General features: G+C 37.6%; 1 protein-coding gene across 7 annotated transcripts in view; it reads left to right on the top strand.

Moving 5' to 3' along the window:
- Positions 1-13,906, top strand: part of LOC131696547 (zinc finger and BTB domain-containing protein 7C-like) — a 93,216-nt gene extending 79,310 nt beyond the window's left edge. For all 7 annotated transcript variants that reach the window (XM_059023794.1, XM_059023802.1, XM_059023787.1 and 4 more), the window contains 2 exons: positions 7,195-8,433; positions 10,963-13,906. In XM_059023794.1, coding sequence (XP_058879777.1) covers positions 7,211-8,433; positions 10,963-11,605 — 1,866 coding nt within the window. In that variant the 5' untranslated portion in view covers positions 7,195-7,210 and the 3' untranslated portion in view covers positions 11,606-13,906. The remainder of the gene's footprint in view (positions 1-7,194; positions 8,434-10,962) is intronic.
- The last annotated feature ends 2,544 nt before the right edge of the window (positions 13,907-16,450 follow it).

The raw sequence follows: 16,450 nt of genomic DNA on the forward strand, positions 1-16,450 counted from the left end.
AGAACCGATATTAGATTGCCTTGCCAAGTTTCAAGTACATTGATACAGAGTAGAGCTATGGGCAAGCATGAAATTGATATTTTCTATGAATGGTGAATTCTCAACTGTCAGTTGAGGATAAAATCTGTCCTAGATTATGAACCCTCTGTTGTGCTAATATAGCAGCTTTGGAGGAAACAGTCTGAAAGTACCTGCACCTTTTATGAGTGTCTGAAACATTTTTACAGTTCAATACATACAGTGGCATTTACAAGCAAACAAATGTCACAGCATCTAGCAATAAAAAGTTTATGAACATGTTGTGCACCTATGACCGTATTCATAAAAAAATGAATTTCTGCCTGAAGACTTCAAAGCCACAGATGTACTGCTGCTTTGTAAATCCAGCCTTGGGTGTTCTTCAGCACACAAATGTAGTTATTGTTGAATCAGCTATTGCTGCGTTGAGATAAGCCATGATCCACTCCAGATACAACACTAATTTAGCAGAACTATATTAAATGATTAAACGATTATATTTAAGTATATATTTTGGCTACATTTGAACTATACTAACAGGTTTAGTCAATTCATCTAAAAACAAATGGAGAAAATATTCTGTAGAAATCCAAAGTATTTATTTTTACTGAAAACCATTTAATTCAGTTTTCAGAGAAACTAAACTACAGAAGTGTCTTGTGGACTAGCTTTCGAAGTGTCTGAGCCCTTAAAGCTCTGTGAAATAATTAAAAAGCTGATTTTGTTGCCCTGGATCTGTATAAATTAGTCGTGTTTAATACAGTATGTCATGTTAAAAAGGTGACGTAGAGCATTGTGAAAGCAGTGTCAAACATAAGCAATCATAAGAGAGGAAATGTAAAGAATTGTAAATGCATGGTATAAGCCTGTGAAAAGCATTTTAAGTTGAAAAATTACCATGTTAATTAACATGTCTTATTAATCAATCACGAGGAACTAACATTCCAGTCTTATTTTTACTCTAAGCCACTGAAAACAATCAAAGATATAATTTTCCATTTCAGTTGTGTCTAACACAAACCAGTTTTTTACGAAAGCAGTATCCTCTACTTAGATGGGCCTAAAAGTTTAGAAAATTCATATATATATAAAAAAAACATAATGGCTGATACCCTATATAAATAACACATACTACATCATTCACAAATTACTGCAGTGAAGTTAGACAACTAATGAATCGGGTTTTCATGGCAACACTGCCTACTACCTGACGCCAAGTTACTTTCTACACCCCTGACCTAATTAGCTCACACTGTGGCTGCTGCTGTGTACTGGACAGATCGGTTATCGGTTCATTTTGAGGTGAACCTCAGCTAAAGGTTCACCTCAAAATGAACCTTTAGCTGAGGAAATATGTTCAGGCTTTACAGATATCACAGTCCTCCTACATATTGCTTAATAGCACTGTGCAACCTTTTAAACCAAATAGAATTGGACGAAAGATTAAAAATGTAAGTGTAACCTTTGTGGAAGTGGGCTGTCCTTAATGTGACTAATGAATGTTGTTGTGCAATCCCCAACAAACTGTAATATATAAAACCTGCCTCTCTTTGGCCAGTCAGTTTCAGTAAACACAGGTAAGACAGCAAATATGGCAAATCCTGACAGCGCTCATAGTAGATGCTCAGTTGACACGTGCTTCTGTATCCAAGACTGCACAAATTACTGCTGTGGCACAAGGACCACAACTTCTCTGAAGACAGTACAAATTAGGCACTACAAATTACTGATGTCCTGATTGCCCAGCGTGGTCCTATGCTCCTTATTTGCAGTATTATCGGAGGTGTCTTTTGCCCAACACCTGTATAGCCATTACATAAAGTACTATCCCTGGAGATTATAATAAATGTGGTCCTCAACCAGAGCCACAGCCACTCCAGAAGTTGGACTACTTATTTTGAAAATGAAGTTATCAACACTCATGTTCATATTAAGACCTTACTGATTACCTTCACTGAGGCACTCACAGCTTCTCTGAAGCCCAACTCCCATCCTATACATACAGGAGAGAATCATGTCAATGCATAGATTGTATCAATAGAAGAGTGGGCGACACTATGGACTGTGCTAGATTAAAGATGAAGATATGTTTTTTGGAAACTTGTAGTTGACCCCTTTTTCCTTCCTGTGTTTTTTTTCAGAACTCACATGAAAAGCTATTATAATGTTTGATGGACTACCTTGTATAATTTATCTGCACAATTAATAACAGGCAGGATATTCAATTTTAATTGATGGTCTGGTGCAGTAGCTCATAAAAAAAATAAAGGGGATGAATATCTTGTATATCTATTACCCGTATGACTGTCTCTATATACTATGGGGCCAAATTGATAGAAACACTGGCAGATCACTCACCACTGAGATAATTAACATTTGAGTGCCAAGGCTGTAAAAACTCCTTTAGGACATTTCTATCTGTAAAGAAATATGTAAAACACCAGAGAGTGAGTTAAAGGACAGAGGTATTTAGAGGGCCAGTCCCCTCCAGGTTTAACAGGTACTGTAAAATAATGAACTACGTTACAGCCTTGAATGAGGTTCCATTGGTTCAATTAAACAATGTAGAACATGGCTGGAACAAAGAGCTGGTCTGGAAGGGCCAGCTTTGCCCACCTCAGATTCAGATCAATTCAATAAACCCCTGTACTCACTCATGTCTCACATACCATAAGGCTATATCATGAGAATTGCCTGTCCATGTATGATCGATCTTGATATTCGAATCCCTTAACACTATTTCTCTAGGCTATCAAAGTCTAGGCACCCTACCTTTCAGTTATATAAATAGTAGGCCTAATGAAGGCTATATATTCAGAACCCAAACTTGAGGAAATGCAAGGGCATTCGTTATAAAAAGCTATTCCGCATACTAGATCTTTTTCATGTGAATATTTTCTGTGGTTTAAAGGAAAATATTCATTAAAATATATATATACAGTATATATCTTGCGCTCTAGAGAACATGACATTGACCATCACTTTAGAAGTATTTCACTCTCAAGGTGATAGGTCAGGTAGCTGTTAAAGAATATCATAATGAGAAGATGGATGTTTTCTCTAAAAATCATTCTGGACAGCTCTTTATATTCATTGAAATGCAATCAGGAAGCAACTAAGCATTGCACATTAGAGTCGTTTCGGCACATCAGTTTCAAAATGAGTGAGAATTCAGACAACAACAGGCCTAGTGCAGTTGACAATGGTTTTAATCAGCATAATTACCCACTTGATGAATAGGATTCAGTGGAAGAGTCTCCAGTGCTAGAAAAAAAAAATACATATATATATAATCCCCCAGTAGAATGTACTTAAAGGGGGACAGGGAAAATAAGCATTGCTTTTTGTGCATAATTAAAACAAAGTGCACATAACGATATAAAACATGTTTCCCAATTACATTTATTGAACACTGCAGCAAATATCCTGCATATCAAATAAAAGTAGTACTGTACTGTATAACTTAAATAGTAAATGCAAAATCAGTATAAAAATATACATTTCTATAAATGGAATACAATGGAAAAATCAAATGCAAAGTACAGTACTTTGCTTATTTTTAAATGTAAAATCCTATTCGGTTCTATAATGTAATAGTATAAACTTGTACATAATATTTTTTATATTCACGGAAAATACACGTTATTTTCGACCCCATTCTGACCTGGTACTGAACTGGTGCTGCAGTCACTGAACTGGTACTGACGTGGTACCGAACCGACCCAGTACCAACCCGATGCTAAAGCCACTGAACCGGAGTCTGTTTGAAATATGTTCCCACCTCCTTAGAACTCTATGAAACAGGCAGAACCATTTTAAACAGAAAATACTCAATCCGACCACATCAACCCTTTCGATTTTTGGACGGGGAGTATGTTAATTAGGTACCCACTGCATTTGCATAACATCCCTCATACTGTCGAAATTGGGGTTTTGCGACTGTTCTCATCCTTCCTGGCCATTTTTGATTTTTGCTCGGAACACGAAAAACAGTCAAAGTTAAAACCCTGCCACAAAAACCCTCCCTGATAGTTGGAAAAGCTTTGAAATTCATGGCCACCATGACTACTGGTTAGTATGTTCAACCTCCCAGTCACAGCATGGTTGTAAATGCTGTGTTAACAGTGCTTATTCAACTTCTTGATACATTTTGCTTCTGCTTTTCATGCTTGTTTATATTTACAGTATCGCAAGCTGTTTGAGTAGTTGTTGTAAGTCGACTTGTTTTTGTTTGAAGCTGCAAAACGAGTCTGGATTTTGCAGATGGAGGTTGCTGTAGGTGTTTCCGTACTGTTGCAGCTGCAGTGCCATACATGAGAGCTGACTTTCCCATGGCCTTGTTTGGCCCACTCCTTCAGGGCCCTCATCACCAGCGACTGTGAGGGTGGGCGAGGAGCACATAGCGCCACAAGGTCATCCAGCTCTTTCAACCACAGTGGGAAGAAAGATATAGAACAGTAAATCTCTGGTTCCCTTATGTAGGTTTTGACAAATTACACATTTTGGCATGGGATTAGGCTGTGATTTCAATGTAATTCTAGTGTTGCTATCCTTATAGCATCTTTAAAAAAAAGTACCATTATGGTAATACTTTCATTTATTTTGTGCTATTTGGTATTTCTTAAAGCCAACCTTAATATAAGTATGCAAGATTAAATTATAAGTGTAAATGACAGTAATATGTTCCAATAGGATTGCACACATATAGAAATGGTATACATTGTTGGTCGTGCCAAGAAATGACAATAAACAAGTATCCATAACAAGTATGCAGATTTATCTAAGTGGACAAAACAAGTACAATACTTATTTTTCATGTACTTGTTTTTTATAGAACTTCTGGTTATAGTCTTAAATACACAGTAGGGCTGTTTTTGCTGGGGAAATATGCATGAGGTACAGGTTATGTCTTAAAAGATGTGTATTATAAAAGGGGCCATACATGAGGCTTTGACATAATGTGTGACAATTTTTCTCAGTTTCTGCCAAGCCAATGAACTGGATTTGGTATCTCTTGTCTGTTGTAAAAAGGTAATTGATAAACAGGGTTTGTCATATGCAAAGAATTAGGGTGGACTGACTTTTTCAATGGGCAAAGTTGATGTTATGTTAACATTGAAAAAAGGGAGGCAGAGGGAGTGTAAGACATAAGCATTTTTATTTTATTTTGCAGATTACATTGTTTTTAAATACTAGTAGAAGTGCATTAATGGACACTGTGACACACACACATGAAACCTGGAAAATCGTCAGGCGTTCAGTGGTATTTTACATCATAAATGAGCTTGCCAGTTTTATTAGTTGGCAGTCATTTATTTGTAATAGTGGTACAGAGGATGGTAGCATCTTTTTTATCCTGAGAACTGGATGGATTAATGCAGCTTTCCTTTGGTATGTATTTCTGTTGAATATTGCTTGCTGTAATATATATTTTTTAATTCAGTTGTTACAATACATTCAGCTGGTAGCTGGTTTCACATACCTCAATTAGTACTGGTCTTGGACTGCTTTACCTAAGTTAGCATTGGGTAGTCCAAGATTAGCACAAATCTGGTTCTGTGAAACTAGCCAATTATGTCATAAATATTAAAACCATTTATACTGAAAAAATAAAGCCTGCATTGCTTTGATGGTTAATTTATATTGCTGATCTTGCAAGTAGCTAGTGGAACAGGTTATTTAATTTAGTACTTTTAACATTTTTGTTTGTGAAGTAAAATGCTTCTATATTCTTCAGATCATTTTTTTGTGATTTTGATGATGCAGCTTAAAGCATTCGGGTCAGTACAGTGTGACAGAATTATCAAGGTCTGTACCCTTTAAGTCCAAATTGCACCATTTCTATGAAAAGAACATTTTAAATGTTAGTGGGGGGGACGGGGACGGGGACAAAAGCTTCTCAAAATATCAATTAAGTATTCTACAGCTATTTAGGATTGAGACAATAAAGAAAAATATTTGAACATAAGTTAAATATTTTATTTAACGTCATGTAATAACAAAATGATATTGCACATTTTTTTAACAGAAGCCATAATAGTCGTACAGTAATTAATGTTAGATTTCGAAATGTCACATTTTTCAACTCTTTGTCAGTTTTTCGTTTAGTATATTGAAAATTATAAATCGGTATGTAATTCAATATGTTAACGTAACATTATTCAGCAGGTTTCATTTGACTTTATGAAGCAAAATCAGTTAATGCTATAGGGTGGTGCAAAACTTTTGGCCATAGCTGTAAGATGTTTGTTATAGATTTGTAACATTTAACAGTGTGATTTCCATTTAATAATGTTTCAAATTTTGACAAAGATAAAGGTACTGATTGTACTCTCTTCAGTCTGCTCAGAGACAGCCTCTACCTTTGTTCAGGCTTCTCACATGTTACCTGGTACCTAAATGTGTGAGATCTCCAGCAAACTCCCCCGCTGCTTTGCTCCATGTGAACTCAGTCTAACTCCAGGTGTGCAGCCTGAAATAGCTGAAGGGTTTGTTTGTGTTTTACTTCTGCTAAATCAGCTGGTGACGTGAGCATTCAGTGGGTGATTCAGTCTTGGTAGACCACTGCCCTTGATTTGTAGGGCACACACCCAGACTCAAAAGCAAATATGTCAGTTGTTATGAATTTGTTTCAGTAGCAACTAAAAACTCCACAAACAGCCTGGCCTATTGTGCTACATATTGGGTCTTATCAGAGATCATTAAGTTACTGATAGAATAAAGCCTGTGGATTTCCAGTTCTTTTAAACAGTGAAAGTCTGCTGTAATTTTTTTTCTTTAATTACATGCCAGTATTGTGACAAATTAAAACTTTACATATGTCATTTTCTTGTAATAATGTAGTAAAGATAACCCATAAAGTAGTATTGAGCATTTATTGTAGGAGCACCAGAGACAATCTTTTTTTCACTAGTATGAACGTAGAAATTAGTGTTTTATATTATATCGGTGGCTACTCCCTAGTTCAACAATGAGGTTCGCCTCTTCATTAAAGACCCATTTTTCATTAGGTCACCTGTGTCACTTTCCAACACGCCTTTCATTATATATGTGTAATTTAATATACTTAAATGCTCACTTCACTGCAATAAAAAAGTGTAGCATTTTTTATTGAAAGCATTGTTAAAGTAATATTATTTTTGCTTGTTAAATTTTTGTATGTGTTTTATTTTACAGAGCTTTTGATGAAAATATGGCCATTGGAGATGATGACCTCATTGGGATCCCCTTCCCCAACCACAGCAGTGAGGTGCTTTGCAGCCTGAATGAGCAGAGGCACGACGGACTGCTCTGTGACGTCACCCTGATCGTGAACGACCAGGAGTACCGGACCCACCGCTCAGTGCTGGCCGCCTGCAGCCAGTACTTTAAGAAGCTCTTTACCGTGAGCACTGCAGGAGAGCAGCACAGTGTTTACGAGATCGACTTTGTCACCCCAGAATCCCTGGCCGCCATCCTGGAATTTGCTTACACCTCCACGCTCACCATCACCACTGCCAACGTCAAGGACATCCTTAGTGCTGCCCAGATGCTGGAGATCCAGTGTGTCATTAATGTGTGCCTTGAGATAATGGACATCAACAGAGAGGCTGATGAAGAAGAAAAAGAAGAAGAAGAAGAAGAAGTAGAAGAAGAAGAAGAAGAAGAAGAAGAGGAGGAGGAGAAGGAGGAGAATGCAATGGAGGCTTCAGAGAAGCAGGAACCACAGGAGGCAAGCAACATCCAGGATTGCCCACCAAGCACTTTGAAACCTGAACATACAGAGGATCTCTTCAGAGAAACGCCAAGGGACTCTGAAAGTGTAGAACAGTTCACAGAGAGACGAAAGGAATCAGAAAGCCTAGAGGGTGGAACATCTGGGCCTTTAAGGAACTTCTCGATTGAATCCTTGTTACAAGAAGGGCTTTATCCTAAACTGACCACCCAAGACAGAAGGTTGACTTTTTCCCCACTTATACCCGGTTTCCTTCCACCTATATGGGCTGGGGAGTTCCCAGGGTTGCCCCAGATCTTGGACCACAATCACAACCACCAAGAGGTTGAGAACGGACCTTTGGATTTGGTCATCAAAAAGGAAAATATTAAGGAGGAGCATAAGGAAGATCTTCCGGCCAGTGTGTTCCCTAGCGACTTCTTGAAGGACATCATGGGCATCGGAGCCAGGAGTCAACTGGGGCACATCAAAGAGGAAACAGACTTTAGCTCCTACCTGAACTTCTTAGGTTCCTCCCACCTCGGTGGACTCTTCCCTCCTTGGCAGCTGGAGGAGGAGAGGAAGGTGAAGCCCAAGGCATCTCAGCAGTGTCCCATCTGCAACAAAGTGATCCAGGGGGCAGGGAAACTGCCCCGCCACATGAGGACTCACACTGGAGAAAAGCCATACATGTGCAATATTTGTGAGGTCCGCTTTACCAGGTGGGTTGAAACATTTCTGTTACATTGTGGTGCTGAGAGACTTATATCTTTTAAAAAACCATCACACCCACATATACATATACACCCACACACGCAAGCATACACACACTGTGATAATATTTCAGAACTTTAAATTGTAAAGCGACCACCAGCAATCAAGTACATAAATCACTAACATTTTTTTTTTTTGGTGTCTTATCAAACGTATATTTTAATTGTAGGAAACACTGTTGAAAGCTTTCATGAAAGCAGTTTGTAAAATTGTATTTTAGTGATACAGCCATTTTCTTTTCAGCCTTGCCTGAGAAAAGCACTCTGTCAGATTTCCCTCTTCCTTCAGGAAAAGTATTCACGCTTCTAGTATGTATCATACTTTTGCGTGTTCTCTGTACCTTTAGCCCTTGCTTCTGGTTACTTCCACTTCCACCGAAGCCATCCTGCACGGACATTGGGTGATTGCATCTGGTTTCAAGTCAGTACCAGTATATAAAAAAGGCAGAGATTGCTTTCTTTTCTAGTGCATCTGTGCATGCGCTGCAGTGTGTCTTCAGCACCTTGAGAGCTCTGCTGTACCGTGTTTACTGCGCACAGTGGGCCAAGTTCCGTTTATACCTAAATATGCATGCTCTTCAAATTTAAGTCACCGTATTTGTCTAAATATGTGCACACTTCAAATGTTACCACTTTCACTGAACTGCTGTTCTGTATCCGGCTCTCTGCACCATGCCTGGGTTTCATCCATGCGTTTTATACAAGAGCAACATTCCAGTGGAGGATAAGCATGATAAGTGCATCTCCTGCTTCGGTATGGAACACACAAAAGAGGCTTTGAGGGACCTCAGTTTTTGCGGCTCGTGTCCTGCGGGACAAAAATGCTGCCTCTCCCTTTTAAAAGCATGTGTCAATATTTATGAATGCGACATGACCAGTCTATATATAAAAAAGCACACATCACATATTTTCATAAACTGATGTGCGAGAACGACTGTAACAATTTAATCGAATACAAATGTTGTAAGTGCAGAGAGGTACTCTATTCACACCAGCAGAATACGGGAACCCCAGTTTCTTGCAACAGTCAAAATGCTTCAAATAAACAGTTGCATTTAAAAAATGTAGAACAGCGAAAAGCAAAAATAAAGCTCTATAACTAAACAAAAAAGGAAGTGAAAAGGTTACCGTACCAAGCTGAAAAAAGTATCTTTATCAACTCTAATAAAGCAACATTGTCTTTCGCCAGTCAAATCATAGAGTGCCTAAATAAAGTTCTGAGTCAACAAAAACTGTTTTTTTTCGTCTGTTGCATCTTGTATCCCAGATAGAATTGATTTAGTTACAGTGATTACCATTAGGAGTTTAAGGATCATTTAATTGTGCAGTTAGATGATGATGATAATATCTCTTCCGCCAAAGAAGAAGACACGTTACCATAATGAAAAACAGTAATGTAGCGTGAGTTTTGTACTAAAGCAGGGTCAGCTGTTGCAAGGAAAACAACGTTTACAACTGGCGATTTTGAGAAATGAGAAAGCAGAACGCACAGAAATACATGGAACTGTAATTAGGAAGTGTACTGCTGATAAAAAAAATGAAGGGAATTAAAAATAAAAAGTACTGCAGCGTACTTCATTGTAATAAAAAAAAACACCTTTCGCTAGATTTATGCTAATGAAAATATCTAAGATAAATGACAATGTGCTTGCTGTGGTGTATTTAATATCGTAAATATAGCAGAACGAACTCATTGCAATTGAAACTTGTTTTTACTGTAAAAAAAAAACAAAACGTAACATGTAATCATAAGAGTCTGTGTTACATGCTGTCAGATCAGGACTTCACTAACACTGAGCATGAGAGATGCAGCACGATTTGTGATTTGTCCAGAACAGGTTCATGAATGTCAAGCTTTTTTTTTTATTATTCATAAACAGTAAATCAGTTTGATTTGAGTTTTCTATTCCATTGTTTGAAACCATTAAATAATAGTACTGGCTCTAGACAGCGATGTGTATCGGCAGCATATAAACCATGGGGTTCAGTTCTGAAATAATACAACAACCATAACACACAACACAGACACAGTCACTTCTCCCGATAGTGAGTGCTCTTAGTGCAGGTGTGGTGCAAGGCAATAATAGTGAAAGTGGTGCAGTGTAGTCCGGGTTTGGGGCTGGCCTGTAGTGACAGCTCCCAGTTTGTGTTAGCTGTATAACAATGACAAACACAGTTTCCTTTACTGGTCCTTACGATAACCATAACAAAGGAACAGATTGCATCGCCACATCCCCTGAAATACCCTTAGTCACGCCACCTGCGTAAGCTAGTTCAATCACGTGTCCTCCAATCCATGACTGACACATCTCAATGACTTCTGGCATTGTGACTGCCCCCTTCCTAGATGGCTGGCTTCCGACTGACCCTGGAATGAACTGCCAAACCATCCAATACGGGGCACACTGTTCCTGTTCCTGGGATTCATTCGCTGTCTGTCACAAGGCCAAATTGACTTTCTTTTTTTTTCTCCTTTAGGCAAGACAAACTGAAGATTCACATGCGGAAGCACACAGGAGAGCGGCCGTATATCTGCATCCACTGCAACTCCAAGTTCGTGCACAACTACGACCTGAAGAACCACCTGCGCATTCACACCGGCATGCGGCCCTACCAGTGCGAACACTGCTACAAGAGCTTCACACGCTCCGACCACCTGCACCGCCACATCAAGAGGCAGAGCTGTCGAGTCTCACGCCCCCGCCGAGGCCGCAAGCCTGCCGCCTGGCGCTCTGCTAGCTCGCTCTATGCTCAGGGTGCCCGCCACAATGACAGACCTCTCCAGCAGGAGCAGCAGGCCAGAGGCAGGAACCTCCCCCTGACCCTTGGCATGGATATCGCAGGCCCTGGTGACAAACGTTTCTTGGAAGAACGGTGTCACAGCAGCAGCAGCAGGAATGGTTTGAGCTTCAGTGTAGAGGACTTGGACAACAGCATAGAGAGTTCAGAGGTGAAACTTTCTGAAAGGAAGCACATGCTGGAAGCAGAACGGAACCGAGGGGTCTTCACTTTTGCTCTGGCCCACGAGGATAGCCTCCCGCACCGCACCTTCTTCTCCGCTGCTGACCCGTGGGGCATAAGGCTTGGACACACTTCTTCCATACCAGAAGCCAGTAACTAAAAAAAGTGTAATAAATGCACACATACACGAAAAGGGGAAAACCAAAACATGGACTTACAGATCTGATTCCTGACAACCCCACTTGATTGAGTGATTCAGGGTTTATTGGTGCGAGGCAAAAAGTGTTTGTACCACTGATACTTACCAGTAACTAGCCATCATTGTTTTAGAACCTTATTTGTTTTGTTGGGTAGCAGTGTACGTTTTCACACAAACATGTTTCTAATTGTGAAGCATAATGAAGACAATTGTTTTTAAACTTATTTGCTTGGCCAACTGACAGGAACTTTGCTCTGGGCAGCCACGTGCAAATATTCATGCATATTTGTTTGCATTCACCTGGGCATATGTAAAAATTTTATTGGCACATGTAACAAAAAATAGATTTTCTTATGTTACCTTTTCATTTTTTTAAAGGCTAGTAAAGACTATACATTTTAAGTTCTGGAAGCTATTATGTTTGGTAAACTTCATTAAGTATCCAGCACAACTTTGTTTACTGGACCTTAAGCATTGGTTCTGTTGTAAAATGTGCTTCTGAACCTTTTTGCCTAGCACTCATACACTTCAAATGGATAGCTATAATTTTTTTTAGGTTTGACTGAACTTGTGCAGTACAGACCATCCAGACTCATGTATTGTAAACTTGAATCCCTTCACTTTAACAGCCTGCTTTGTTTTTAGTCCAATTCATTTTTAGCAGGTAACTGCCACCCCAGGGTCACACAGTAAACAGCCATTGACTACTGCTGCACCACAAGGCCACATTCAAAATCAAGAAATTGCATGCTGAAAACACACACACACACACACACACACACACACCACTCTACAAAAATAGGTTATGTGGTAAAGAAAAAAACTTTCAAATAAACTGATAAAGTATGCTTTGCCTTTTATATATTTATTTAAAGTACATAATGTGGAGTACTATTTACGACTCGAAAATGCACTCAGCATTTGTCCTTAAGTCAGTGTATCAAACTAGCCATTTTAGAGCCATTTGCTTCACAGCATTTTTTCTTGATTTTGATGAGGATTTGAAACTTGGTCACATTGATTCTGTGTATAGACGCTAAAGTGTTGCACATCCCATGATCCGTCTTCTATTCAGGGAAGGCACACGTGAGTGGGTAGCAGTGTTTAAGTTTCTGAGCTGGTTTTTGTAACCTTTTCTGGTGACCAGCAGGTTTTAGTTACGAAATGTAAGTCCCTGTCTTACTTGAAGTGTTTCCTTTCTTGAACTGTGTGGCCTTGAGTGGCATTTCACCAGGGATTCAGTTTTGCAACATGAAAAAAGAAATAACATTACCCAATACTATATTTTGTATATTATGCACAGAGGGATAAACATGTAGCCCTTAAATCTACATATATAAACATGGAAAAGTGTAATTAAAGAATATGTGACTTTAAGGAGCACTCATTACAGAACGAAGTTTAGAAAATTACTTCAAAAAGTTTGTCTCAGTAACAAAAAAGGGGGGATTGTCAGCCCTGGTTTTTTATTTGTTGATATTTTTTACCTGTATTGGCCTTGTTTGTTCAACTATAGATGTATGACATTTCTAGATATTTATAAATATTTGAATTTGCCTTTGCTATATTTTAATAATAGAATTTATTCAATTTCCCGAACACTAGGGAGTGTCGAATGGGTCTGGGACCTGTGTTTTGATCTCTGTTCCATGCAAGCTCAAATATACACTTGAACAGTCTTATGTTGTTTGGATTATCCTGGGTACTGACCATAAAGGTCTCCACACAACGGACGCGATGCGACAATGTGTCTTACGACGCACCGCACCATGACAAGTGCGTGACGCTGAAGCAACACAGAAGCGATGCGAAAAAAATAGGATTGGTGTCTAAGTTTGCAATTTTGTCGCACGGCAGTTAGGGAACTGACCAATGAGAAACAGCTTCCCTTGTGTGCCTTCAATAATCAATGGCAGAAGAATATAATTCTTGCAGTATCAAAATACCCAGAGCTGTACAATAAAGGACACAAAAATGATAAAGACATGGCAATGAGGGAGAACTGGGTCCATTTCCAGGGAACTGGATATAGCTGGTGAATATGATTTGTTTACCTTCATTGAAATAAGTATTCTGAAAAGTTATTATGTATTCTACATTTTTATTAGCTGTATAACATTACTATCATACTTGTGATTTTATTTAATCATAGTGTTTATACATAGTTATTTATCATTTCTGGATGCTTTACATTACATTGTTCTGCATGTGATTAAATACATGACCTTTACAGTAAAACATGTAAAACATAAAATATGGTTTAATTATTATATATATATATATATATATATATATATATATATATATATATATATATATATATATATATATATATATATATATATAATCATAATTAAACCATAGATATGCGTGTGTATGTTTACATATATGCATAACGCAGTTGTTATTTGTAATATTATATTGAAAAACACAACTAATTTGAATACATTTGAACTCATTTTGTCTCATACAGACACACCGATAGTTGTTTTGCCGCATATTAATAACGTTTGTTAATATATTTCTTATGGGGTGGGGGGCAGCAAAAATACAATTTTATCGCCAGACAAATCGCATCATGTCCTGTGTATGGAGACCTTAAGAGTTAGGGCTGACTTCCCCTGATCTTTAATGGTTTGGTACAGCTTCAGTGAAGGAGGTCTTAATATTTTACCTTCTTAATTTTGTATTGTTTTTATAGGCCACAGTTATATGAGTTAAAACAAGGGCACCTAGTTCATTTATTAGAAAAAAATGAAACAGTAAAAGTAAGGCATCAATGTACAGTATGTGGAAGTTTTTACACTGAGAAACAATAGGTCATGAATTTCTGAGAGGAACCACATTCCACTGGTGACATCAGCACATCAGTAGTTATATAATTATGGTATTCTATCTGATCAATAATGTCATGGTCTAACCTTTTTTACCATCAGAGTAAAGCGGTAGTTGCAGCAGACAAAAAATAATCAGCAACAGGGAGCACTGTTCTATTTTTTGTAATTTATTTTTTAGGACAGAGTTTGGTCTTGCAATCTAGTTTGTTTTTAGGTTGCAGTTGAGATATTTCTTGAAGCAAGAAAACACATATCCCTGGAAGAGGGAAGGCCTGTTAATACTGAAGCAATTGATTTCTCCTTCTGTTATCCTAATGGGTCCTGCCTGCTGCTCATCAGCGCCTGTTCTCAGTTGTACAATTACATGATAAACAGTAGATTTCATTTTATAACTATCAGTTACTATAGATTCAGCTATAGTCTCTCTCTCTCTCTCTCTATATATATATATATCTATGTGTGTGTGTGTGTGCTTTTCCTTTTTTTAATCGATATATATTTTTGTTTTATAATTGCAACAGTTTTTTTCTTTTTTAGCTTGCTCATAATAACTGTGGCCTACAAAGTAATGTCTTATGTTCTGTGGAACAAATTGTTTTACTTGACTTGCACTAATTGCTTTAAATTCTGAATAGTAGCTAGATTCTTTTCATATATTGCAATTCCTATTGGCTGGCAGGACGGCAGTTTGTGACACACCTATTATGCACTTTATCATTCGAACGTGAACTACGGTTACAAAGAAATACATTGGAGTTTTAATAAACTATTGCATTTAAAGCAGTATATATATATATATATATATATATATATATATATATATATATATATATATATATATATATATATATATATAATTATTTTATTAAAATTCACAAAACAACAATAACGTTCAAAAAGTATGGGTGTGTTCGGGGCTAACAAAAAATGTCTGTTCTTTTCAATAAAATAAAGATTCCCTTTACTGTTCTGCAAATGCTTTTTTTTTTTTTTAATGGTGCTTGCTTCAGCAGACACAGCGGACTGGGTTTTCAGGTTTCCTCAGCATGCATACAAATGCATTTGAATTTGTTTTCTATTTGCAGGTGTTACCTTTGATGTGCTTTTTTTTAGCACAAAATATACCAACAGTACATCTTTAGTTTTCCTCTATATAACTTACCAAAAAATCATGAAATACAGAAGGCAGTAAATTAGTGGGCGGGGGGAACTACATATTTAGTACAGTTATGCTGTGACCTGATAGTTTACAATAAATGAAACTTAATGAAACAGACTTAAAGAACAACATTCTAAATATAATTTAAAAAGCTTCATTTTATTCTCATACAGCACTGGTGTTCTAGCACTGACCTCTGCTGGTTGCCTACATTTTAACAGCCTTCATTTCAAAGCCTTCCCAGGTGCGGGATAGGGCTCAGGACTGTAGTGGTTTGCACACTGTAAAACAGGGAATGTCAGAGGCTGTGCAGTGCAACACACTAGAAAACCTTTACTCTGGCTTGAATTTATATCAAATGGTACATGGTAGCATACAGTGACTTTATTTAGTCTCTAACCATAGAAGGTAACATTTTGAACCAAAGCCTCTTTTGCTTTATGCCCTTTAATAAGAAGTGCACAACTTCCATATCTGTTAAATGCTAATAAAATAAAATGTCGAAGAAATAAGCAAGTGACACAGATAGGCCAACACATTCTTACAAACCTTATCTCACTTGATATTAAAACACAATACACAATATTCAGGTGTGAACTGATTCTATGTGGAAAATGGTTTAATTGGGTTTTTAGGCCTTTACAAATATTCCAAAAGGAAAAAGATGTTTCTGAAATGTACACTTTAAGAAAGTCACGGGCCGGGATATCCTTCAGTCTTACAATGTTACCTTTTAAATTTAGGTCACATGTTAAAAGTATGTTACAGTCAATTCAAACCATAATCTTTTTTTTTTTTTTTTTTTTTTAG

Source organism: Acipenser ruthenus, chromosome 1 (genome assembly GCF_902713425.1).
Source record: "Acipenser ruthenus chromosome 1, fAciRut3.2 maternal haplotype, whole genome shotgun sequence".
Lineage (NCBI taxonomy): Eukaryota > Metazoa > Chordata > Actinopteri > Acipenseriformes > Acipenseridae > Acipenser > Acipenser ruthenus.